This window comes from Nyctibius grandis, chromosome 5, assembly GCF_013368605.1.
Source record: "Nyctibius grandis isolate bNycGra1 chromosome 5, bNycGra1.pri, whole genome shotgun sequence".
Classification (NCBI taxonomy): domain Eukaryota; kingdom Metazoa; phylum Chordata; class Aves; order Nyctibiiformes; family Nyctibiidae; genus Nyctibius; species Nyctibius grandis.
This window is the reverse complement of record NC_090662.1, coordinates 36,083,336-36,111,117: the sequence shown is the minus strand read 5'-3', so window position 1 is coordinate 36,111,117 and position 27,782 is coordinate 36,083,336. Positions and strand designations below refer to the sequence as shown.

General features: G+C 37.6%; 1 protein-coding gene across 6 annotated transcripts in view; it reads right to left on the bottom strand.

Moving 5' to 3' along the window:
- TMEM117 (transmembrane protein 117) overlaps positions 1–27,782 on the bottom strand; it is a 241,659-nt gene that overhangs the window by 63,692 nt on the left and 150,185 nt on the right. For all 6 annotated transcript variants that reach the window (XM_068400916.1, XM_068400914.1, XM_068400913.1 and 3 more), the window contains one exon: positions 27,405–27,502. In XM_068400916.1, the coding sequence (XP_068257017.1) occupies positions 27,405–27,502 (98 nt within the window). The remainder of the gene's footprint in view (positions 1–27,404; positions 27,503–27,782) is intronic.

Genomic DNA, 27,782 nt, shown 5'->3' with positions numbered 1-27,782 from the left:
CCAGTACTGAGCCCTGGGGGACACCACTAGTGACTGGACACCAACTGGATGCAGTACCGTTCACCACCACTCTCTGGTGAAGAGTGCACCTGTCCAAGCCATGGGCTGCCAGCTTATCCAGGAGAATGCCGTGGGAGACAGGATCAAAAGTTTTGCTGAAGTCCAAGTATACTACATCCACAGCCTTCCCCTCATCCACTAGGCGTGTCACCTGGTCATAAAAAGAGATCAGGTTGGTCAGGCAGGACCTGCCTTTCCTAAACCCATGTTGACTGGGCCTGATCCCCTGGTTGTCCTCTATGTGCTGTGTAATTGCACTCAAGATGATTTGTTCCATGACGTTGCTGGGCACTGAAGTCAGGCTGACAGGCCTGTAGTTCCCAGGATCCTCCTTCCGGCCCTTCTTGTGGATGGCCAGCCTCCTGTCATCTGGGACCTCCCCGGTTAGCTGATAATGACTGATAATGACTGATAATAAATAATGGAGAGCGCCTTAGCAAGCTCTTCCGCCAGCTCCCTCAGCACCCTTGGGTGGATACCATCCAGTCCCATAGACTTGTGAACGTCCAAGTGGCACAGCAGGTCACTAACTACTTCCTCCTGAAATACAGGGTGTCTGTTCTGCTCTTCAGAGAGCAGAATAGAATGTGGAGCTATTTCAGAGCACCACATCCCCCATGGCATGCTCCACAGGCATAAATAAGTGGGAGAAAGTATATTAATGTAGATTACCTTCAAAAAGACTTAACTATCTGAACTTAAATACCAATTAGAAGAAAATGGGGTTTAATTCAAACATTGAATTGCGTTATCTTTTTAAAAAAATGGTCATCACAATAGTGTATTTCTGACTTCTGTCCTACAGTAGGAAGTAACAGGTAAGTAATTCAATATTTGCCAGTAACTGCCAGTTCTGAAATACCTGTTCTGAAATTGCAAGTTCTGAAATACTCTCTGTTTCAAACAGGGAATAGCACAGGGAACTCTATGTTGGGACTGGCTCATAAATGCTTATCAGTAGCAGATATCGTACATTTTGAGAACCTTGCATTCCCAGTTAAGCCTTCTAGTCTACGCTTGTTGTCGTTCTGCCTGGTGAGCTGAAGAAACCAGATACCGCAGAGTATAAGGGATGCTCTGAGTTTAGCAAAACTAGAATTGTTTATTCTGCATTTTTATACATTCATTTTACTTCAAAAAATGAAAAACATTTTTGTGAATGTAAACAGCACTAGTTCATTTTATCCAGTTATATCAGTTTGTCAAAGAAAGGATATTACCTCTCCCACAAACCTTGCTTTGCTCCTATCCTTTGACTGTGACAGTTGCAATTTTATTAGAGTATATCAATGTGATTCCAGAGCTATTTGGGATTTTTACACAAAGATTTGTATTAAGTCTGAAATTACATTTATGTTAATGCATAGAGGAAACAATTTAGTATGTTTCTTGTAATAAAATGAATAAGATTAGGTAATGTAATCACATGGTAAAATATTAGAATTCTAGAGAGCATCATTTATTTATTACAGGTAGAAGCATCTTTGAGTTTCCTTTTGCCACACCATTAATTTACGAAAATGAAAGTGTTATCTGTTTCAAACAGCAGCTCATTTAAATTAAACTCATCAGCCATAAGCTTTAAGTTTCAAATGCCATTTCCTATCTGTGACACAGAAAAGGAAAAACAGTTTAAGAAGGTTCGTGGTCTTGCTTGTAAAAAACATTTTCAATCAACACCTATCATATGCAAGGTAGTATAGGACTCACATGAGTTATATCCAAGGAACTCTACTCCATGTTCAACTTCCAAAGTTAGAAGTTAGTTGCCTAACTCCAGTAGAGAGCATTTTGAACCCCCCCCACAATTCTATATAAGGTAAAGGGAAGTCTTTTTTTTCTGGTTTCCTTTCAGATGGATATATCACGCTATCAACAGAACGGGGGGTGGAAGACAGCTGGCTCAAGAAACAACAGAAACAAGATTTTCAAAAATGTTTTCAGAGCATCAAATGTGCCTTAGGAAAAACCTAAGTGAAAATGGTTTATATTCAGACAAGGGCAGTTCATCAATACACGGAATTTTCCTGTGAAAGGGCTGATTTCTGTAACGTGAGGGAAGCTGTGTCAGAACTGGACACGATTTCTGCACCTTGCTGTGGTCAAGGAGCCAGGAGTTAGGGCAGCATCTCAGCTGCATGAGATGAGGCAAACAGACCAGGGGCAAATACGTGTTCTGTGTGATTCAGACCAGGCATTTGAATACCAGTCTTAAACAGATCAGCTGAATGCCATAATAACCAGGCTTTTGGATGCTACATGGTACTATTTGTTCAGCCTCTCCAGTTGGAGTTGCTCTACTTTGTACAAACAAGTCAACATTAGTACAACTCTCTGGACACAGATTTCCCACACCCTAACTGAGTGTCTTAGTGGCTAGTTATTAAGTCTTTATATTATTCTGAGTCCCTGGTAAGAGTGTGGCAAAGGCTTGCTGTTCACCTTGAGGGGGGGAAGACATGAGATCATATTCCAAAACATATAGAACAGAGACTTTGGTTTTCCATGTTTCCAGCAACCCCAGTAACTGTCACAGAAACTGGTTATGAGAAGAAAACATTTTTGGCCTCCTTTTCTCAGTTATTATAAAGTACTCAGTAAAGTCTTAAATTCATTGCAATACAGAATGGGGAAAAGCTTTTGAAATGGAAAAAACACATGTCTCTACATTTAGAAGGCAACTCCCATTTCAAATGCATCTAGATGGTAATTGAAATGCTACTCTAAGAGCCTAAAATTAGGCTCTTCAGATCTATAGCTGGAGCTAGACGTATATCCCAACACCTCTTTGATTTTCCCGCGTTGAAACACGTTATTAAATTCTAGTTTTAGAAACAAGCAAGAGCATAAGCGTGAATTTAACACCAGATTTTCAAGGCTACCTATGATCTGGGTTATTTGGATTTCTGGATAGTTGATTTAAGACAAACTGATTGATTTTCAGAAGACCCAATTAACAACATGTAAGTCAGAAAGGTGGTAAAAATCAATGAATTAATAAACCAATTCTTTCATTAATAAATAACTTTATTCATTATTTCCCAATCATTGCATTTACTAGCATTGTTTATATTCACAATTTATCAGCTAATCAATGAAACTTTAGCCCTGATCGAAGTCTTACTACATAGACAACACTCTGAATGTTTTCTTCAGGATATTATAGACTCATATTTCTTTTCTGCATTTAAATTATTCAGATTTTTTTCCCAAATCATATGTGAAGCCTGCTACATTTTGGCTACAGCCAAGTGAACAACTGATTGTTAATTTTTTTAACAGAGAGTATTTTTACATATGGTTTAGGTCAGTAGAATAAAACATTTTATAAGGAATTCAGATTCAGCCAGAAACTAAAACCTCACATGTAGGTTTTTTTTTGTAGAAATCTACATGTGAACTAACATAGCTAATCTCTTATTACAGTCAACAGAGATGTAGTGTGAAATTTGGTTGCCTAAACATACGTGTTTAGTGTGATTTGGGGCACTGTGGAGTACCTTGGTTGACCTCCAGACCCTACAGTAGAATGTCTTCTATGAGTCCTGTGTCACGTCTACCAGGCCTGTGCACTTTTTCAATACCCTAACACATTTCAAATTGTAGGCAATGCCAATGATTAGGCACCTTAATCCCACCTTTATTCAGTTGGTGGAGTCTGGAAAATGATTCAGGTGACTAAATATGGGTTTCCACTTAGGGAGAGCAGAATGACGGTCACCTGCATTGGTCAGAGCTCCATCAGCTGTGGTAGGAGCTGGCACGTCAATAGCCATAATCAAGACATAAATACCAGCCACCTGAATCCAGAGCTCAATCTCAAAATTGAAGTCAGTTTTCAATGTTTTAATTTCTTTCAAGAAAATAGTGAAAAGCCTGCTTGAATTGGAAAAAAAAAAAAATTTATTTAGGAACTGTCAAAACTCATCTTTGAATAAAATAATGGAAAAGTTCTATTTAGAAACCATCAAACGAAAAATACCATTGAAAAGCTGGGGTTTATTTGCTTTTTAAAACACAGTTTAGAAAACTGAAATGACTTTGCAAATCATTTTGATGTTGGAGACTGTCGTGGTTTAACCCCAGCCAGCAACTAAGCTCCATACAGCCGCTCGCTCACTCCCCCTCAGTGGGATGGGGGAGAGGATTGGAAGGGTAAAAGTGAGAAAACTTGTGGGTTGAGATAAAGACAGTTTAACAGGTAAAGCAAAGCCACACACACAAGCAAAGCAAAACAAGGAATTCATTCACTGCTTCCCGTGGGCAGGCAGGTGTTCAGCCATCCCCAGGACAGCAGGGACCCATCACAGGTAACAGTTACTTGGGAAGACAAACGCCATCACTGCAAATGTCCCCTTCCTTCTTCTCCCCCCAGCTTTACATGCTGAGCATGACATCATATGGTATGGAATATCCCTTTGGTCAGTTGGGGTCAGCTGTCCCAACTGTGTCCCCTCCCAACTTCTTGTGCACCCCCAGCCTCCTCGCTGATGGGGTGGGGTGAGAAGCAGAAAAGGCCTTGAGGCTGTGTAAGCACTGCTCAGCAGTAACTGAAACATCTCTGCATTATCAACACTGTTTTCAGCACCAATCCAAAACGTAGCCCATACTAGCTACTGTGAAAAAGATTAACTCTACCCCAGCCAAAACCAGCACAGAGAGTCTTAAAATTATCCTTGCAAGTTTTGGGGAAAAAAAAAAAAGAAAAAAAACCATAAAATTTCCTGCTGACTTTGTGATCATGAATTACAAAGCATTAAGGATAAAAACAGTCTGATTTTATCTATGTAGAACATACAAAACATTTTGCCCTTGCCCAGATGCTGTCATGTTGCTGCTCTTAAACACAGCTTTTGATAAGAGTAGGTGGGAGGGCTGTATAGTACACGCTTATATTCTCATGGCTTTTCAGACAACATATTATATCCAAAACTAAAATTAAAAAATACAGTTTGAATTTAGAATAAGCTAATTATAATAGTTTAATAGCTTTCTATATTCTGGACTAGATTAGCTGCATATTTTAGCTATATAGTAGTTTGATGGAATAAGAAATTTCTCATTATTTTAGGTTTCATACACCATGGTATCTATGGGATATAACTTCTCATTCATCAAGATGTTGTGCCTTTTACAATTACATTTGTGCAAACCCTGTCAAAGTAAAATATAATTACAATTGTTTTGAACTGCTCTTTAATGTTTTTTCCAAAGTACTTTAAATAAATGCAGGCTCTTTCATCTAACAAGTTGATTATATTTTGATTACATGTATTTCCAAAACTACTCCAACACAAAAAAAAAAAGCCCAAAAAGCTTTAATCTTGCCTCCTAAGCAATGCATTTTCATGTCAAAAATCTTCCAAAGAATATCAATCTTACCACAGTAAGAAAAAGGCATTAGTAGACAGCCAGCTGAGCATGAGCTGGGCATGTGCGCTGGCAGAAAAGAGGTCCCAACAGTGTCTGGGGCTGTGCTAGCAGAAGCATGGCCAGTAGATCAAGGGAAATTATTATTTCTCTTTACTCCACACTTGTTAGACAATATCCAGAATATCACAATGAGTTTTTGGCCCCCCAGTATGTAAAGCATCAATAAACTAAAATGGAAGTCCCCAAGCTCGTTGGGGGCTGAAGCACTTATCCTATGAGGAGAGGCTGAGGGACGTGAACGAATTCAGCCTGGAGAAAGGGTGGCTTTGGGAGCACCTAACAGCTGCTCCCCAGTTCCTCTGGGGAAGTTAGCACAAAGATGGAGCTAGCCTCTTCACAGCAGTGAATGATAGGGTGACAAGAGACAGCGTGTATGTTGAAACAAGAGAGATTCAGACTGGCTGTGAGGAAAAACTATTTCCCATGAGAACTGTACATCAGTGGAAGAGGCTGCCCAGAGAGGTTTTGTTGTCTCCATCCCCGTAGGTTTTTGAGACCCAGCTGGATAAAACTCTGAGCAACCTGGTCTCAGCTCAGAGCTAACCCTGCTTTGAGTAGGAGACTAGAGACCTCCTGAGATCCTGAACATCCACCTGAATTATCCTGTGATCCTAGGCTCCTAGTAGCCAAGCATGTAAGTTTTACAACATTAACATTTATGAAGGAAACACAATCATATCATCCAACAAGCAATCCTATTTGCCTATAGAAAAAAGTGAACAGCAATGGCACTACCCTCAAACCACAAAAAGTATTACAATTCCTCCTGAAAAAATCTATGCAATTAAAACAGAAGGGATTTTTTTATGCATAGGACTTCCAAATTTCAGCTGACACTGTTGCTCCACCTAAGACTTTACAGATGCAAGCACTCAAAACTTTACTTGACATGTACAGTAATTGTAACATATAATACCTGTTGCAGATAATTCAAGAAGAATTGATACCAACTCAAAAGTCACCCAGGAAATAAAAGTTAATAGGCGAGTTTTTCCACAAGTTGAGCCAGTTCCAGGCTGACACATCGTCTTAGAAGACAAAGAAAAATCACATCCAAATTACTGTGATTTTGATATCCTGGAAAGTTAACCGTTTTATGAACAGAACAGGGTTAGAAAGAGGAATTAGCAAAAAGAAGTTAATAAAGAGGCTCACCAGAATACATGCTGAAAGCCAGTACTGTTCTGATAATTATATGCCTGGTTCTGTGACAATATGAATATTCCCCTTTTTCAGTGATAGATGAAGATGAAGAACTTCTGAGAAGGAAGAAGCACAAAAGAACCTGAGAATTGTTATGGCTGAATTCACTAAGATGCCCAGATACATATTTGGTTAAACTTTGAGCTTGTCAGGAAATGGTTATCCCCCTCAAACAGGAACTTTTCAGTATTTCAGAAAAAGCCCTGTGTTCTATTCTGAGACTAACCTGCACTCTTTTCCAGTTTGTTATGGTAAAGAGAAATCAGAAAACAGATAAATCCTGGAAGAAACATCAATATTCAGGGAACTCAGCAAAGGTACAGTAAGCCCAGACTGAGGCTTCTCCCCCCACCTGTCCCCCATTGAGAAATGCAGAGGCTCAGATTAGCATTCATCCATGTGGATTTGATCACCATGCTACTGGCTACTCTGAGGAGACAGTCTCTCACTATTTTTGATCAGAAATTCCTTCCCACAGATGAGAAACATTTCCCAATGAAAGTTTAATCAAAAGTGATCCATTTCTGAATGTTTCAGTTTTCTCAAAAAAAAAAAAAAGTTTTGTTGCAGGATTCCTAACAAGGTGTAAGCAAAGGTCCTTCTCCTCCTGAAATAATTTGTCATGCTTTACTTTCCAGCCTTGGTCTCTTCAACTTCTAATGTCCTAACAAATAAGACTCAGATGTGAAGATGCTCAGAATTTACCTGCTCAGTCCCATGTAATTGTATGTTTAAAAAAAGCAGCTCTCCTACCATTTGCTTTTAGCTTATGTTCTTACTTGGCAGTTAGTACTCTTGCGGTTTGCTGCCATTTTCTGTCTCTTCCCTGTTTGGTCTTAGACCTGCTTCTTCCTCCTGACCTGTCCACTTGACCTGACTTCAGTTCTGCATTAATTTCAATGTGGTCCATAATTTGTAATATGGCCTCCCTGGCCCTAAGAATTGACAGTGTTTTGGTGATCTAGGGTTCATACAAATGACTAAGGACACCTTAGCAGGGACTAAGGACACCTTAGCAGTATCTAAGGCAGGGGCACAGCCCAGTGCCAGATGACACTGCAGAGTTCAGGCAGTGAGGATTGACAGCAAGTGGATAAAAGGCATCAGTTTTCATTTCTTCTGGGGTATAATCAGTGGCATTTGTTGCTTCTCCTGCAGTCTTCTCTTGTGGATCTCCTTTAGGGTTATAATCATCTTGCAGAAAGTATTAAAGAGTAGGTAATCAACATCCCACCTCTTACACCTATCCAACAAGGTAGTTCTTTCACCAGAGCCAGGCTACAAGCTGGGGATTGCCCTTTTCTCTTGCGCAAACAATAGGTGAGCTGTCAGAACATGGGGCCACATTTAGTCAGGTTAGGTATCCTCCTGGTTTACCTTCCAGAGACGCACATACTACATCAACTTTTGCTTTGCCTCCATGATTATGTCAAGCTTAAAATAGCTTAGGTGGTGATAAAGAGACCCTGAGTTTAATAGACATTGTGCTGACCTAAATTTTGTTAAATATATATTCTGTGTTTAATATTCTGTTAAAGACTTTACCCAGCACTGGTTGAGTCACCTCCAGTTTTACACCTATATGATCCTTTTCTTCTTGTAAAATACTTCAACATATGTGTTTGACAAGCATAAAAGCCTACAGGCTGTCTCCCCATCACTTATATGATTGCTCAATCAGTCTCCAGCAAGCACCTACAGAGAACAGCTAGAGGAATAGTTTTGGAAGGGCTATATTTTGCAGTGCCTCACTTGCTCTCAAAACAGGGAACCTTTGTATTGTTGATGAGACTTTGAAATAAATCAGCATTTGGAATAGATGGATGCACTTGGCTTCTTTGATCAATAACTGCTGGAGAGACTAGAATCAGCCAAATTTTTAGACCTCTGCAGAGCAAACAACTACATCTATTTCACATAGGCTGTAAAATGGAGGACAGCTTTTGGGACTGGATATAGTCTCTCAGAGAGCTTTGTTTAGTTGATTTGATTAAATTTGTTAGTATTGTCCTCAGTTTTCTCCTAGGTCATTCAGTCATTGTACAGAGATGATATTAAATGAATTTGGCCAGCTCTTCACTGAGTATTTTGGATTTATTTTCTTGGGAGCCTTGAAAATAACTGTCTAGCTAGGAGGCCTTGAAAGATGAATGTGACTTACAATCATTCCTGGGCCTTTCCAACCATTATTGTCAATCTATCATAGTGACTTCTGGGTTGATAACCCCACCAATGTATACTAAAAAAAAGAAATCAATTTCATCTGAGGCAGTGGCTACCTTCACTAAGTTAAAGCAGGTCCTCACTTTGCAGTGGGGCTATTTTGCTGTTCTATTTAGGGAGCAATGGACTTTACATTTAAAACTCCCCGAATACTGTGAAATACTATACTAGACCAGCTGGGTTTTTTTGAGTTTGAAAAGTGTTCACAAACCGTATAACCAGTGACTGCTTATATATGCATGTCATTCAACATTTAAAGGTGGCTTCAGAGATGGATTGTACAGGACTGGGGTAACTACCAGTTGTGCTATGAACAGTAATTGCAGAATGCCACAATATCTCCTCTGCAGCCAGCTCTCCTCAAAGCAAGATGTCCGTAGCTGCATTCAGTGTGGGATCTTCTATAGCCCACAAGTTCCTGAGAAAACACTACATCATAGAATAAATCTAAACAATGCTTCTACTGACTAATGCTGTTACCAATTTCTCTGTCAATCAAATTATAGTTTCCATGAATTTGCATAAATCTAATTGCTGGGACAAAACATGTTTAATTCTATTTAGATTTCTGGAATTACATTTGCATAAAATTGATTTAAAAGAAAGGACGTGTAGCTTTGTAATGAATGATACTAGCAAAGGCTCTGTTGCTTTACTCAAATGGGAAGAACTGAGCATATGAAGCATTTTGGTTAAAAGGCATAATTCAAAGACAGTGTATAGATCACTTGTTTCTTAAAGAAAAAAAAAAGAAGTTTTCATCATTCAGTTTGAAGTATCAAGACTATTTTCTAGCTGGACTTACCATGTGGAGAAATGTCCTCAAATCTCTCTTAGAAAGACGGTAACAGAACAGCTCACAATGTCAAGAAGTTTGTAATGAACTATTACCTTCCCACAGATGAGAGCTGCTTAAAATCTCAGCTCCTGCTTAACATGCTATGCTGGTGATGTGAGCCTGCTGTGTTGACAGATTGTCCCACCTTGGACCTTGCCATCAATTTAATTCAAAATAGCTCTGCCTTAGGAGCTCTTTAAAAATGAAATGTTTAAAAACATCTCCAAGAGCTTTTGACTTACATTACAATTGGTATTCCAGAGCAATGATTTGTTAAGCCCGTTCTTTTTTAACCCAAGGCCTGCTAGTGATTGTTCAGTTTTAGTTGATTTATTACTAAAAAATTTAATAAAATGAAGTAAATAATTGAAATGCTTCTTTAATTTTGGGGTTGTTTTATAATATAGTCACACCTGCTGACAAAGCAGAGTCTTATTAATGCTCATCCAGTTTGTTTATGTTGCAAAGAGAATGATAAAACTGAGCTCTAACAGGCAGTGGATGTCTCAATGAGCACAGCTGTGTCATAAAGCAAAAAGGTTCGTGAAACAAACCAAAGCCCAGACCTTAGATGGCATCATCTACCCCATGTCCATGCAATCAGACTTTGCAAACGGGATAATATCTTCTTTCTCTTTCTGCTCATTCAGGGAGAGACGCCAAAGTTGAATCCTGCCTCTCTGAGTTCAAGCAGCTCTGGTTTTGTCCTTGTGCTGGGAATTATCCCAATTACAGTAAGTCACCTCACTGCAGATATCCAAATAGCATGAATGATCTTAAAAATTAAAATTATAAAACTGAGGAGGTAAATTAAATAATGGTGTTACAAAGTAGTGCTCCATGTCTCCTAAAATCATTTAACCTCTATTTCCAAACTGATTCGAAAACACAAAAATGAACATACTAAGACGGCTTGACAAGATGGACAGAGAGTTAAAATATGTGAAATTTTCACACGGTCCAGGGAAAGAACTTATATCTTTATCTTGTGTCTTAAGCCAGGATCCTAAATTCATAGCCAGGGAGTTATATTTAAATGGCCTGATTTTCTAGAGTGCAGCTAGACCCACAGATCTCATCTGGTCAAATTCAAGGGACATTTTTATCTATTTAGATGCTTAAAATATAAATATAGGATAGTAAATTCAGATGGTTAAGGTATGAAAATTTTGGCTATGACTCCTTTTCCTGGAAGGGTAAAGCATTTTTCATATGCATCACTTTCTGTGTACACATACCCAGATCTTAGTGTCAGCTTCCTTTATTAATCTGATCTTGCTATTGTGAGGCATAACCTGCTGTCACAAGACACATTACAGTTCAGAATGCCATGCTACAAAAGGTAAGCATGCAACTTCTTCTGACACTCATAAAGACAGATTATTTGCCCACAAATCATAAGAAATAACACAATCAGGTTTCTGATGCAAAAAAATAAGGATATAAATCTTAAAAATATTATTATTACTCAAAATCAGAAAAATAAGCCTTTAAGAAAACCAACAAGCCAACAGCAAAACTCAATAAATGGGTGGAAAAAGGAGCCTGATGAAATGGAAACAAAAAAAAACCAAAGAGAAACATATACCCAGCACCAGAATTTTGCTTATTGAATAATGGGAAGATATGAATCAACACTGTGAAGAAAGAAATATAGAAGTTGCAAGAGGGACATATCAAATGTGAGGAAAGAAAGTGTTTAAGACTTAACTAATGAAACAGTATACCTGTCATTGTATGCTTCAGAAATCTATTTGCATGGATGCCATGGAGCTTACTAAATACTGCAAAGAAAAATGTCCCCTACAACTAACTGAAAAAAAGCTGCCATTATCTAAAAGAGTATTAGAGTTTCATTGAAGACTAGTGGGCTTTTAACATTGATTTCAAAAAGATGAAGATGAGGTACTTATTTCAATATACTTATGCAGATGTCCTTTCTCACTCGGAAAAGTCAATCATCTTGATGGTTAAAGTGAATATCAAAAGACATCGACCACAACATTTCTCAAGCACATAGCTTTCCTTAATTTTGCAACATCACCAAGATTGCTTACCCTATGCCTGAATTGAAGGTCCTAAATTAATTCTGCTTCTCTAGAAAATCACACAATTTGGGGGCACTTGCATGACATATCCTTGCATCTCCAGTAATAGGGATCATATTAACAACACAATTTCTTTATAAGCATTGGTATTATTAGCAGTTATAGATTTAACTATGGATATAAACAGAGACTCTTCTCCAGATCAGAAGAAAACCTACTGGGAGCTTTGAGTTCTCACAACTCCATTGAATTTTATAAAATAATTACGGTGTCATTAGAAAGTAAGTTTTGCTTCAATAACAGCCTTGAAACTAGTTAAAAAAACAAAAGCATGTTTCTGGCTTTAGCTCAGCATTTTCTTTACACAAGTGCCTTTGCTTCACTGTGCCATTATCCACCAGCAGTGTGTGCCATTACCGGAACACAAGCTCTCATTACACTAATGTTATTGCTTAAAGAACATATTAAGATGCTGGTGTTTTCATATGGAAGACATCCATACATCTTCCACAAGTAATTACATTACCAGCAATCCTTTTAAAAGTCTGTCTTTGCTCAGTTGCTTTGCCAATAGCTCTAAGCTTGGTTATGTGACAATCCCACCTACTCATAGCGTATGAATTGATAACAGATGAACCAGATAATATGCTGGTGCTCTCCGATCAGTGACAAATCGTAGAACTGAGACCCATCAAAAGAAACAAACTCTCTTTACAAAGCCCCAAACAGTTTGGTTTTATTTATTACTGAAAATAGTAGAGAGAGCAAAGAATTACTGACCCTGAAAATAGCACGTGTTCTTTTATACATTTTGCAAAGAATGATAACTGTCAGGAAATATAACCACTAACTTTTTAAAGAGCTCTGGCATTCATGATGATATAAAAAAGCAGCCTCTAGCTATAGCATAAGCACCTCTTTCATGAAGGATGAAAGCAGTGATATGAAGATATGGAATACAGGCCATATCATGCAACATTCTAATTTGAAGACCTAATAATGCCAGTATATTCAGGTGAAGAAGTTTTGGTAAATACTCAAACACTGTCTGAATTAATTCTGAAGACTACTTCCCATACCATGAATGATGTCAAATCTATTAATGAATAAAAACTGTTAACCTGAATACTAACACTGCACTTTTCTACTGCAGAGTCTACTCCTTGCTCCTGAGATGGTGATTAAAAATAGCAACTGTCAGTGTATCTGTCAGTCAGTGGATACATAGGTGATGCAGGAGGCAATGTGCAGAAGCATTTTTGGACCATCAAGCAGCAGTACACAGAAAGGCTGTGAATAAATTAAACCAAAAATATAAGCCTCAGGCTGATGTGTTTGAACTTCACTGCAAACATCCTTCATACATATTTAATTGCTCCATTGAGACTGTGACTGTTCTGGAGATGTTCCAGGCATTATTTCCATTCCATTAGTACGCTTGCAGTATGTGTACTCCTTAACCCAAAATGATTGATTCTATAAATGTCTTCCCACTTACTGACCTGAACACTAATTGAGGTTGTGTATAGATTAAAAGAGAGTGTATGCTTCTTGAAACCAGCCATAATATATTGTGGTCACTGAAATATCTTGTGGCACAAGAAGAAAGCGGTACTTCTCACTGAAGCCACCAAAATCTGCTTCACAGAAATCTTTCAGGTAGGAAGAGCTGGAAATTATATAATAAGTTGAAAAACTCTGCTAAACAACACTTTAAACAGAAGTTTAATTCTAAGTACAAAGCCCCACCTTTGTGAAACATTACACAATTTTTCTTTGAAATATTATCACATACCAGATGCTTTTGTCTGTGCTTGCATCTTGTAAATTAATTTGCTTTGGGAGAAAGTATAAATTTTTTACATTCAATAAAAATAAAACTAAAGAAGTTCAGATAATTTTATCAATTCAGCTGCACACAAGGCAAGAGCTAAATGTTTTTAAGGTCTTATTCAAACCAAGATAATGTTGTAGAGTGTAAATTATTCTACTATGAACCAACACTTTTCCTGTTAAAGTTATTAAAGAGAAATATGATTAAATTGTGGCAGCTCAAATCCTAAGTAAGCCACACAGAGGAAACAATCCTGAAGATCTCCATAAGCACAGCCTGGCTTAGGCAGTGGTTTTTACCTGGTTAACCTGAAAACTACAGACAGTCTTAAACCCTTAGTACTTAAGACATTAAAACTAAAATCAATTGTATCACATTTTGCATGAAAAATGGCTACATTCATAATACACTTCCTTATAATACAGGTAAGTTCATACAGCTTGGTCAAGCTTGTATCAGACATTGGAAGAATCCCTGCTAAACACTTAAATTCATATTATACATTATTTATAAAGTTTAGAAGCATGAGTATGTTAGAATTCATGTGACAGAATACTGCAGAGAAGCTTAGACAAGAAATCTGGGCCTGCCTTTGGGAGAATTTCATCCTGAGAACTAATGCACTACAAATGGCATTGCCATTGCATGTGCTGTCTTTCTCCAGATTCTCCATACGAAATTTATTCAATTTAAAGATGATTGTTTCCCACCTAAATTCCAGCTCTTTCAACTCAATATATCATTTAAAAGTCAAATAAGATATTTCCAGCTTGTTTACTGTCATTGAAAACATGCCTCACTCTGTTTCCTTGCGCAAGACCTATGCCTCCTGTGTCAATTGGCCTTGAATATTTCACTAAATGAGGTCAGGTCAAAGCATGCAAATAACTGAAAGCTTAGCATGTGTCAAGGGCCATTTTTTTACTGACACGCTACTTTTGTGAGCAGCAAATATGCATTTGGAGATGAAGGATTTAGCACATCTCTGCCATGTTTCTTTTTAAAACTGGAATTTCAGACAGTAACCTCCCTGGGGCAGGGAGTTCACTTGCACTTGGGCTGCACAATGCCAGTACAATGGAGGGCCCAAGTGAGAGCATTTTTAATAGCTGTTTGTTTTGAAACAATGGCCATGAGTGGTTGTTTAGAGGAAATTAATTTACTAAAAGTTTTAAATGTATTATTTCTTTCAGTTTATAGTAGAGACACCTTAGGGCACTTCATTATTTAAAGTTCCAACAATTATGTATAAATTCACATAAAAATTAAACCCAACCCATTTAAATGAAAAGTAACTAACCAACCAGAACAAGAAAGAAAAGATAAAAGAAAAAAACATCTTGCACATTTTACACATCATGCAGTTCCCCAATGCATGAAAAAGCAGAAAGGCCCAGGAGCTTGCACTGGAGCTAACATAGTCACACAATCTCAAAAAGAACATTTGTTCAGCAGTGGGAGAAAGCTGTATGTAGTATCTTTAAAATAAGAAATACCTTCTTCTTTTTATTTTCAGCATGTTACTGAATAAACTAAAACTGCCATAGCAAGTCATGAAACTGAAATGAAAACCTCCTCCATTTTAATGTAATATTTTGACAATTTCTTGGCCTTTGCCCGTTACCTTCCCAATTGTAAGATATTCTTTACTTAATGAAATTAAATTCGAATTACTCCATGGCAGAACTAGTGGATTCTGGTAGGCTGTGTAAAAAAGAAATGGGGAAGCAGCAAACTAGAGTACGAGGGACAAAACCTCCAAAAATATGGTCTTTTCTCAAGGCTGAATAGATTTTTTTCCAACTGTTTTCAGTGGCTTTGCCTTATACCTTCAGCCATCACAGACAGGAAGGGCTGATGTCCTTTCCATTGAAATCCAAAAAGATTTACTCTTTGTCTGCATGAGGAGCAGCACTGTGCTCACCAATGTACCAACACAATCAGTAATACAAAACAAACAACAGTAAACTGTTGTCAAGGTGTTTTTTCAAGGAAAAGATCATTCCTTTCAGTAGGTAAAGAACCAGAAAAGATGGAAAATGTTTAGTGATGTATTAATAGTATGTTTGTTTACACACTGTTTACAGAAGGTCTTGTCTTTGATTAGTCAGTGTGACAAATTCCTTATGTTCATCAGGATAATTTCCTGCTAGACAAAGTACCTCAAATATGCATGGTCTGAAACTTAACTGGTATCTGTTATGGTAAGGACTTAACTGCTAACATGTTTTTTTTGTGTTGTTAAAAAAAAAATCCAGAAAAGATGCTAAAGTATCAAAACATACATTATGAAGCCAAAAGCCCTGCAGCCCTTTTGTTAACAACTTTTTGTTGTGCTTTTATTGACAATTTAATCTACGCGTTGTTTTAGGTGTTGCTTTTCCTCCTGTCACAATTACAGACAGACAACATGCAACTATTTGAAGTAAAAATATAACCACAATATTCTCATTATGTTATCCAGCCTAAAAAAAGATATTGTAAAGTTGAATGTCTTGATTAAGATAGCTGTCAGCAAATTCTTTTAATTTTACAATGCTACTGATTTTTTAAAGTAGAAAAGCAAGTAAGAAACAAAAGAAATGCTCTTTACATCTAAACGGAGGTTTTATACAAGGACTAATTAATCATATGTACATTCATATTTATAGTTGTGTTAAGCACATACTGAAACATTAGTTTTAATTAAGTTTTCATTTTTATTGAAATGGCTCCATTCTGATAGTGGCCATGGAGTATAAGAATCTGAAGGAGACAGAATGGGATAGGGGATGAAGTCTGGCACCATTTAAATAATAATGTCCTGCTCCACCTTCAAGTCCACTCTTTGCAAAAGACAGTCTCATCATTTTTCTGTTAGCCCTAAATAACTGAATTTGGATGCAACAAGCTCATTTTTTACTTCTTTTAAAGCATTACCAATTAGAAAGTAACTCAGTGTCAGTACAGCCACATTCTAATCCTGTGCAACACATTGCATCTCAAGCTGTGATTTCACTGGAATCATTGTTAGTCTATGGACTTTTGTTTGCCTGTTTGCACCAGAAGAACAGGATGATAAGGTAGACAGAATTTTGCCAAATTCTATTTGCAAAATTCTTTTGATGTCCAAGACACAGCATAAGTCATGTCATCAAGGATTATCAGGAAATCAAGAGGAATAAAACTTTTTTAATCAGGTGGTCAATGGATGACAACTGCTATATGCTCTTGAAACCAGTGGAAGACTTAGAACTCATCCAAAGTGTCCCCAGGGAGAGAGTTCTCAGTCCCCACTGTTAAACAATCCCATTAACGTCAGTGGAACAGTTTCATTGTGTTACTGCTTGCAGTTACACATGAAATCCACAGGCCCCAAAACCAGATAGTTGCCAAACTGATTTTCACTGGGCACAAATCAATTTCAGAATGGCTTCTTGAGGTGGATCTGAAAGCCAAAGAACACTTGATATGATCAGCACTTCTTGCAGTCTTTGCCATGATAAAAAAAAGTTTGTATTTTTGTGTATTCCTATGGGCTTTCCAGTCCAGAATGTGTAAATACTCAATATTTACAGGAAATATGGGTATATGAAAAAGATGATGAGTCAGGAGTTCAGCTAAGTACATTAGCAAATTCTAAGGCACAAATTTAAACATGCCATTACAGAGAAATACAATTTTTAGAAAGAACTCCAGCGTTCCAGGAAGGGAAATAATTTAATTGCTTTAATAATCACATTTATTTTACAAAACTGAATTGATTTTTGGAACCCAGCCATGACAAAGTCTATGAACTCTGTCTGTGCGCATGAGCAGCTGAAGCACTAATTTTCTGATTTCCATTGAACTCTGTGGTCTTTCAGAGTGCACATCTTGCACAAAAGCACTGGCTGAGGCTGCATTTTCTCCATACAGCACGTCTTTGTGTGATGGATTCTTTAAAGCTTCCCCAAAGAAGTAGAAATGTCCATATTTTAGGCTGAGATTTTTCCAGGCCTCTGCGCACTGAAGCAAGGATGCAAGACAGTGAATTTCTACCTTGATAATCTGAAATGTATCCTTCTGCTGCATGAATAATAGTCCACAGTGTGCATGCTGATCTAATTGCAATACTTGGAACGTCTGTCTTGGGGTGGCTGTCACAATTATCCGATTATATATTGTTATAATTTAACTTTCAGCATCTTTTTCTGCCTACATGATCATATAATGCATATTATCTGACAGCTATACTCATCCTACTTTTAGAGTGGACCTAGAATGAGGCCTAGGCTAGCTGTGAATGCTAAAGATAGAAAAAGATGGTTTTGCGAATAAGAAACGGATTTATACTGTGGAAGAGGAAGGAAAGGAAAGCACTTAAGCAGAAAGAGGGCACTGACAGAACAAGCAGTCACATCAGTGATTCTGCTCTTCTCCCGAAAAATCTTCCACAGGGTCTGAGTGGAGGCAGAGGTGTCTCCTACTCAGCAAAAACTCTGTGGAAAGTGAAGAGAAGGTGCTAAAAGGACTTTCTGAAACATCCCTTCTACAGTGGCCCTGTGCCTGAACCGAGGACTGCATCTGCCTATTTCAAAGAAAAGAACTTTTGAAACATACTAAGGAAAATCTTTGTCTAAGAATTAGAGCTTTTCAGTTTTTGGCATAGAATGTGATTTTGTGAAAGCATTTTCATTTGGAAGGACCATTATTACTGAAACATTGCAGACTCTGCACTTTAAGAAATTTTATTAAAGCTACACATTGGATAAATATTTTTAGTAACTGTTTGTGATATACCTCTTGTTCACTAACAGGGATAGAATACAGCATACTTTTAAAAAGAGGTGAAAATGGGTTGCCATATCCATCCAATTACAAGGGCTATACTTAGGGATCTAGCAATTATGTCGGAATAAAAACAGTCTCTTTTTCTAACAGGCTATCAGCTATTGAATTGCAAGTAGATACCAAATATAACTCAAAAAGCTTAAACAGGCTGAGGAATTGAAAAAATATGTTACAAAATACATATATACTACAGCAGTTCAAAGAATTTAAAGCCAAATCAAAGCTGAAACTCAAGTCTGTCGCCCTAGTCCTGAACCCCACTGTAGCTAATGGATGGTCCTTTTCTCTCTTCAATATGACTAGCTTTCAGCCAGATTGCTCTATGAATCTTTTTTTTACCCCCCCGGACATGAAATGCTTCCATACTAGAACTTAGCAGGGGAACGGTGTTTGTGCAGGGGTGTTAGGAGCTCCCTCCCTCACCTCTATTGCTGTCTCGAGTGCGGGGTTGCATGTGTGGACATGGATGTGCCCGCACGTGTCCTACTTCATATGAGAGGAAAGCTGCCATGCTACACTCACTCTCCCTTTCTGCCAACCCTTCTCTTATTCATGCAAATACAAGTAAGAAACATCATATGGTTTTGTTTGATCTGTAGGAGTCTCCATCAGAAAAAAATAAATAGGATGAGACCACTTCACGTAACTTGAACAAGACAAATAACAAACCTAATCTTCATGCTAAAGTGATCTCACAATTATAGTATTTTTTTTTAATCTGAGATCTCAAAGCTCCCTAAGCTTGATTTTGTGTCCCTCAAACATCTTTCCGTCTGAGAAGCAAAGTGAGGTGAGGAATGATTTGTCTCACCATTCTTTCTATTACAAATAGAGTGGGGGAAATGCATGATACAGCTTTTCCAAATACAGACTGGCATAGGCAAGATATGAATTTCTTCCTTGATAGGTGAGACAGATGGAAGACTTTCACATGCATTCCCTCACATATGGATACATCCTCTCTGCTCATGTCTAAGTAACGTCATGCAAAGCATCTACCTCTCATGCAGTGCATTACTAGTCCATGAATAACATGCTCCATGTGACCACATAGGTGGCCTGTGGACTGACTGTATTTCCCAAGATGCTCCTATGTCCTTGGCTTTTCCTAGAAAAGCCAGGGAAAGATTGAGACAGGCCATGAAGTTAGAGCAGTGAATGCTACCTTGGAAGCCAACCACCCCACAGCTGGCTTAGAGTCCCAGGTCTGCCTTGCCCTTTCCATCTTGCTTCTGCACAAACTGGTACTGTTTTGGGCTATAGCTGTGTTGGAAGGAGGGAGGAAAGGAAGAAGGAAAAGGACAGACGTATTCTGACAGGGATTGGAGTGACTGCTTGTACTGGAAATCAGTGGGGAGACAGGAATATCTTAGAGGAGGACTGAGTAACGCTTCCAGCTGAAAACAAGGGCTCACCGGGGAGAGTAGATTGATGGGACAACCCTGAATTACTGACACTGTGGTCTTCATGCACTGGGGAGTGGGGGGAAGGCATCAGAGAACGAGGTCCCAAAAATGGGTCTGACTCATGTGGTTGTCAAACTCGAACCATTCTGGTGAGTCTTGACCACTGTTACTTTTCCATACTAGATACTGTAAAAGCACTTTGTTGTCAAAATGGGAAAGTATTGCTTAGGACATGAACCAGTGAGTTAGTACAGGAACAAATTTAGGTTTGAACAAAAAACTTGTGTATGAATATTTTAGATAATACAATATTTTCAGATAATACAATATTTTCAGATAATATAGTATTGGATGGTTAAATGAAAGCTAAAAACAGGTAGAAACCTTAACTACCATTTTTATGAAAGAAAGTCCAATGGTCTGGATTACTATGATTTATTTTCAACATTTTTTCATGTTAATCAACTGTAGTCTTACAGCACAGTTTACCAATAATACCCAGCACAGAAATTAAAAAAATGCTATCAAAAACATTTTAGTCATCTCTTGACAAATGGTAATCATACTTCTTGACTGACAGACTAAATGTATCAACTATTATTCATGGACAGTTTTCTCAGAATATATTTAACAATGTCTGCCCAGATTAGTAGTCAGATTACCAATATAAATCCTCTATGGAGGACTTTAGTGAATGTTTTGTATTGAGACAAAAAGGAAATAGTAAGGAATTTATTTATTGTCTTGCTTATCCAAATTGAAGTTATTCACTTTGGCTATAGCATAAGAATAAAAGATTTATTGGGAGCAATACTATATTGTCAAATATTTTTATGTTCTTTTACACTATTTATACTATTTATATTATTTATACTATTTACAGGAAATCTGCATCACCTTCTAGATGATTCCAGGTTTCAGTTCAGTAGTCGGTATCTTATCACAAGATAAATTACTTAAATATGAAAGAATGAAAAGATGAACTTAAAACCCTCCAAAATAGGGACAGAATAATGTATGTGTATCTATATGCATGTATATTATAGATATAATTATTTTGTTGTTTCATGCAGTTGCATTCGTGGGATTGCATCACAAAAACCTTTACTCAAACCTAATGAAAGGTTTGTTTGTTTGGGTTACTGTATAATTTAGGCTGACAAAGCTATAATGTCTATTTAGGTTTTTTTCAGTGCAGCCTATAATGAAAAGAATGGATGTTTTAAGATGCTGTCTTTCGAAACAAATGTATGAACTGCATTCACATATACGAGAACTTAATTGTCCAGTGTGCATTTATCGTCTTGACTGTAAAAGCATAGAATACAGAAATCTAACTTATCAAAACAAACACTCAAATAGGTGCATAACAGAAAATCACTTAAAGAAATTATGCTTTATTTCTTGGGAATAAGAAGTGGGGGAGACGTGGCTATCTATGTCATAAGAAGTTTCCTCTATTTGCAAGATTAAAAAATATTGTCCAATTAAGAATCCTACACAAACTCATGTTTAACATATCCTCTATAAATGTAACATATGTATATGAATTAGTACCCTGTAGCAATTCTGAACAATTAATTTGATTGAAAGCTTTTAAACCTATATTACTAACTTGCTGAATCAAAGTACTGTGATTAATAACATACATTTCTGAGCATGTGTAGTTTTGGGTTTTTATTAAAGAAAGCTAGAGAGAGTTTATGGAAATACATACTAAAATAACATTATTTAGTTTACAAAGTCAAATACAGCAAACACAGGGAATCTCAAATTTGCAATTCACTGTATTACTTTATTTCTTCTGCATGTTGGTATGTCCTTTGTATTATTTCAGACAAGAGTCCTGTGTCAAAGACACAGTATTGCACCAATGAAAACTGATCACTGTGTACATGTACAATGAATGTCTAGCCAGGGACACCAGAGAAATGGATTCCAGTCTGCTACTTGCATATTCGAACATTCTGCTTGTATATATTATTCTGTCACCTTGCTGCAATCAATATCTAGTTGCAAAATCCACTGTTATCTCTACACTACCCTATTTGACAATCTACCTTTGAATATCAATTTTCCTTTCCCTGGTTAAACAGACCTCAGCAGCTCTTTTCCTCTCTTCCAGTAAACTCTTTTCTTTTTCTTGATATTCATTTTTTCCCTATAGCCAAAAGTTCACATGAAGAACTCTTTATGTCTTGCTCATTATAATCCCCCCATCCTCTGTTAGGAAAGTTTTGAGGACAATTAATGTTGGAACAGTTTGTCAAGAGAGAGTATTCGGGTCTTGCCTCTTAACCAAACCACACGCACAGCCCAGAGATGTCCTGGTGATTTTATCCTAACTACTATGCTTGATTCTTCACAGGATGTGGTGGGCCTCTGCAGAAGACATTGTAATGAGGAGATAGTGATTTCAGGCACAAACTAGGCAGAGGTTAACCACAGGCCTTGGTGGCAGAGACCTGTATGTTAACATGGGCAGTGACCGTACAACCTGAGCATTAGTGTGCCACCTGTATGTGCTGCTTGTGAGGGCTCGCTCCTGTGCAGATGTGTAAGAGCGTAATGCTCTCAGCAAACCTCGGTGTACCCTCTGGAAAGCTTGATATTGTGCAGATTTTTTCACTTGGAAAAATACTATAAATACTCTAAAAGCAGACACCCCATAGCTATTTACTAAATTAGTTTTAAGTAATTTTTCATGAACTCTTTTAACATTATTCTCTTCCATTCTTAATGTATTCATTTGTCTCTCCTCTGTCTTAAAAAGTGGTTTCCTTATAAAAAAATCCTTATAAAAAGACTTTGAGTGTAGGTTGGACTTATCCTGTGTTCCAGAGGAATAAAAAATTATTTGCAAAACAATCAGTCTTCTCACATTGTACTTTCCTTTCTGCTTCCCCTCATATCCAACATTAAAAATAACTACTGTTCTATACTGTCCTCAAGGGTCGGTACTGGGATCAGCACTATTCAATATATTCATTAATGACTTGGATGAGGGAATAGAGTGCACTGTCAGCAAGTTCGCTGATGACACAAAACTGGGAGGAGTGGCTGACACAATGGAAGGCTGCGCACCCATTCAGAGAGACCTGGACAGGCTGGAGAGTTGGGCTGGGAGAAATTTAATGAAATATAACAAGGGCAAGTGTAGAGTCCTGCATCTGGGCAAGAACAACCCCATGTACCAGTACAAGTTGGGGACAGACCTGTTGGAGAGCAGTGTAGGGGAAAGGGACCTGGGGGTCCTAGTGGACAGCAGGATGACCAGGAGCCAGCAGTGTGCCCTTGTGGCCAAGAAGGCCAATGGCATCCTGGAGTGTATTAGAAGGGGTGTGGTTAGCAGGTCGAGAGAGGTTCTCCTCCCCCTCTACTCTGCCCTGGTGAGGCCGCATCTGGAGTATTGTGTCCAGTTCTGGGCCCCTCAGTTCAAGAAGGACAGGGAACTGCTAGAGAGAGTCCAGCGCAGAGCCACGAAGATGATTAAGGGAGTGGAACATCTCCCTTATGAGGAGAGGCTGAGGGAGCTGGGTCTCTTTAGCTTAGAGAAGAGGAGACTGAGGGGTGACCTCATTAATGTTTATAAATATGTAAAGGGCAAGTGTCATGAGGATGGAGCCAGGCTCTTCTCAGTGACATCCCTTGACAGGACAAGGAGCAATGGGTGCAAGCTGGAACACAGGAGGTTCCACATAAATATGAGGAAAAACTTCTTTACGGTGAGGGTGACTGAACACTGGAACAGGCTGCCCAGAGAGGTTGTGGAGTCTCCTTCTCTGGAGACATTCAAAACCCGCCTGGACGTGTTCCTGTGTGATATGGTCTAGGCAATCCTGCTCCGGCAGGGGGATTGGACTAGATGATCTTTCGAGGTCCCTTCCAATCCCTAACATTCTGTGATTCTGTGATTCTGTGATATTTAACTTACAACTAGCTACTGCTATTGGCTTGTCATCAGTCTTGTCCAAGATCTTCATTTGGCTTAGTTTAACATCCTTTTATTCTTGTTACTCCTTTCAAATGCCAATTCTCTCATGTCATATATAATTTGTCTCTCCTAAAAGAGCGAAATTATCAACATATCCAAAAAATATAAATCAGCCTGTTTCAATTCATGCTTGCAACTTTGCAATATCAACAGTAACCACAGAGCACTGGAGACAGTTGTCTCTACCACAGCCTCATCTGACTATCAGATGGTGCGGATTATTTCCCTCCCTGTGGGTATCTTTCTTGCATAACCCACAAACACATCTGCACCATCCCAGTAATTCCACCAAGGTCCCAGATTCTTTATTGCTTTCTAAAAGCCATCTTGATGATACACTTTCTTAACTCTGTAAGAAAGTGTGTTTGTATTTGCATTGTATTCCTGTGCCATATAACACAGACGGTAGCAGTGTTATTACACAAAGGTGCCTCTGGATGGTGAAATTAGCCATGAGTAAAGCTGGAAATAGCCAAAATGGAGACGTTTTTTGTAAAAAAAAGATAAACCCTCACTGTAAAAAAAGTAGAAGGCACTTCAATGAAACCCTTATTGATGGGCTAGACAAAGGCTAATAGCAAATGGACATTTTTGAGCTAGCTGAGCTGCTTGTGGAAGAATTATATTGTGAAGACATTCAAAAGGCAGGCAGAATCCTCAGGAGCAACCAACAACCAGTTGCTGACAATGTTTCCAGGGAATGATCTAAAACAGGAGATGATAAGCTAAATGAAAATGTTTGCTAATTAGTTGCATTGAGAGCTGAAAACATTTTCAAATAGGAAATACGAAGCAGTCACATGATCAACTGTTATAAACAAGTGGATAGTGCCTTTATCTCCATGACAATCCATCTGTCTTTGGTACGTTTATAGACGTTTTCTAATTTTACAAAGTAAATCTGAAAATAAAAATGACATTAACAGAAAAACAAGTCCAGTGTGTATCTAAAATTTTCATTTCATCAACCACTTTAAACCATGCATCACATATCTGTATTTGCAGTAATTAAAATACAGTGCACTGTATTACACTATCTCTGCTAAACAGGTGTGCCACTAGGAAACGTCCTGAATAAATGGATTTTGGCATAGCAGTATCTGTGTAGGACATACTATTGAGGATGCTTCATTTAGGACATTTCGGAAATGAGGCTTCTCACATCACACTGCTTAAGCAACAATAAATGAAATACAAATAGCCCACATCATCATGCTCCACATTATCAATACTTTAACTTCCCCCGCTATTTTTCTGACTTATTACTGAAAAAAAAAGTCTACATTTACTGATGCCTAAAGTGTACTATCTAAATAATGCCTCTACAGAATGAAGACTGTTGCCCAGGGCTACTTTATTTCACTGCTTAAAGCTAAAAATAAAAGCATTTATGTCACCCTTTAGGTTCTGAAATTCCCATTAAGCATACTCTTTAGTATGAGAATCATGCATGAAAAGAACTATCATTTTTTACTTTATCTCCATTTTAAATTTTTGGTAGGATTTGTTAATGTGACTATTATTTGAAAGAAAATATGGATTTATAACATTTCAGATTGCAAGAAGTCAAAACATATCTTGTGACAATATCTAAGTGCTTTTAATAGTGTTTTATTGTTCTCCCTGTCTGGCATGTAAATTTGAAATCTCCCTATCATGTCACCTTGCTTTTAACCCTTCTTTCCATTCTTCCAGTCTTTTTGTGCAATTAAGTTTTTTCTCGACTCCTTAACTAATCTCCTTTCCAGTCTTTCAGACAAGGCTATTCTTCAGACAAGGGCAAAAAAAATCAATGATGTTCTAGACTGAGCTTTTCGCTGACTTAACCAAATGACACTGTAATCTTTGCTAGCCCACTTGGTACCTGTCTGAGCAATTTTTTATTCATCTGCTTTACCTTTTTGCCCACCTCGGCACACTGAGACAGAATCTTCTTCTGCACATCCCGCAATGATGACAAGGAGCTGTTTGAGCCCCCCCGCCTCCCTCCATAACTCAAACTTTTCAATCATGTTATTTTTTTCACCTAGCTTTCTACGATCCCCCTTCCATGTTAGCATTTGTCAAATTATTCACTTTATCTTTAAATTCTGTCATGTCACTAATATATATGAAGTATACAAATAATGAATACTACTTCTAACATTAAATAATGGGACTCCCCTGTCTTATCAATGTAGCAGAAAATTATTATTTTATCTATACCTTTCATTGCACATTTTGAGATGATTCCTAAATGTTCAGCACACTCCATGGAGCTCACTAGTTTTCTTAATTGCCTTCAGTAAAGAACTTTGTCAAAAGCCTTTTGAAAGCCCAAATAAATTAGATCAAGCATTTCTCCCTCATCCATTATTTTGATGACATGTTCAAAGAGTTCTAACAGATCAGAGAAGGTTTTCTTTCAGCAAAGCTACCCTGGCTTCTTTTAGCAAAATTTAATCCAGAGTTTTGTTCATAATTCTATTATTGACAATGTATTCAATCCGTTTAGCTAATACTGAACTCAGGCTTACAAGCCAGTAAGATAATTCTAGTTTGTTGAAAAAAGCAACAAAACCAAAACAATAGCCAAATTTTAACATTCAGTTTTTCAATAAGCAATTAAGTGCTAGTAAAATGTGCATCAGCTCAGCCCCTTCAGTTCCTTCTAAACCTTGTTTGCAGCCGGTCCGCCATCTGATTCTGCTTTCTTTTTAGTCTTCAGATTTCTCTTATTATTTCCTTTAATTGCCTCAATTTAATATAATATCTCATTTTTGCTGCTTTAGAAGTGTAGATATTACATTGCACTTTCTGTAGCATATAAATAAATCTTTCAGCTTCTCTGTAACAATTCCTTCTAAATGTACTCTTTAAAAACAGCAGGTCTGCTGATATTTTCATGAGGTCTTCTGCTTCTGGTGTAGTTGAAAGCACCTTTGCAGTTTCTTTTATCTTCAGCTATAAGGCCTGCACACTGCCTCTTAGACTATACATTTTCCATCTTCCATTTTTCGTGCCACAATTTGTTTTCTGTTTTAACAGTAACAGTTTACCTGGAAGAGGCTACATTTGGCGTCAAATAAAGGCATACCCCTCAAAACTTTTCTCATTGATTTTTAAATACTTTTCTTAGTAATCTGAGGCTGATTTACCATTTGAAATGTCATTCATGTGTTAATTCAAAGAACTGATATAATTAATTTCAAGGTCACAAAAGAACACTCACACACCTACTTACCTTAATTGCAAGGACTGACAATGGGACATCTAAATATTATCACATATAGCAAAAAATTTGCAACTCTGTTATAAACAGCATCAAAGATATAATAAAAGAAACTGTATAAATAAATTTTAAAATTATATTTTTACACCAACAATTTTGATTAGGAATTGTTCACTCATGTACAGCTTTTGTAATGTTTAATTTTTTGTTAGACCAAGTTTACTTTTTTTCCAACCATATATTCCATTCGTATTTCTTACCGCCACAGACAATTAGAAGATATATTTTTGGATGTTCTGTAAAAGGTTCATTTACAATAATTTGATTTTACTATTTTCCTACCAGAATAAAATGATCCTAATGTTTCCTTTCTTCCAGAAGGCTCTGGCAGACTTTCCCCAGTCTGGGTAGGGTTTGTCCTGAAGCATCATATCAGTGACCTACAGGGAAAGAAGAAATAATAAACAGTTAAACTGGTGTCACAAAATGAAGTACTAACATGGACTTTACAAACACTTTCTTTTATGTATGACATGCCTGCTTCAGTTCTGATAATTTTACTAGTTAGACAGTAGAAAAATAGTATCTCTAGTGTTATTTGCAATCAAGATAAAGTATATTGGCTGACATATGCTGCCGCTAGAAGTGCATGCAGCTCCTTGAGGAACAAGGAAACCTGTGGAGATCCAAAGATAAGAAGAGAACAGGAACTAGTCCAAA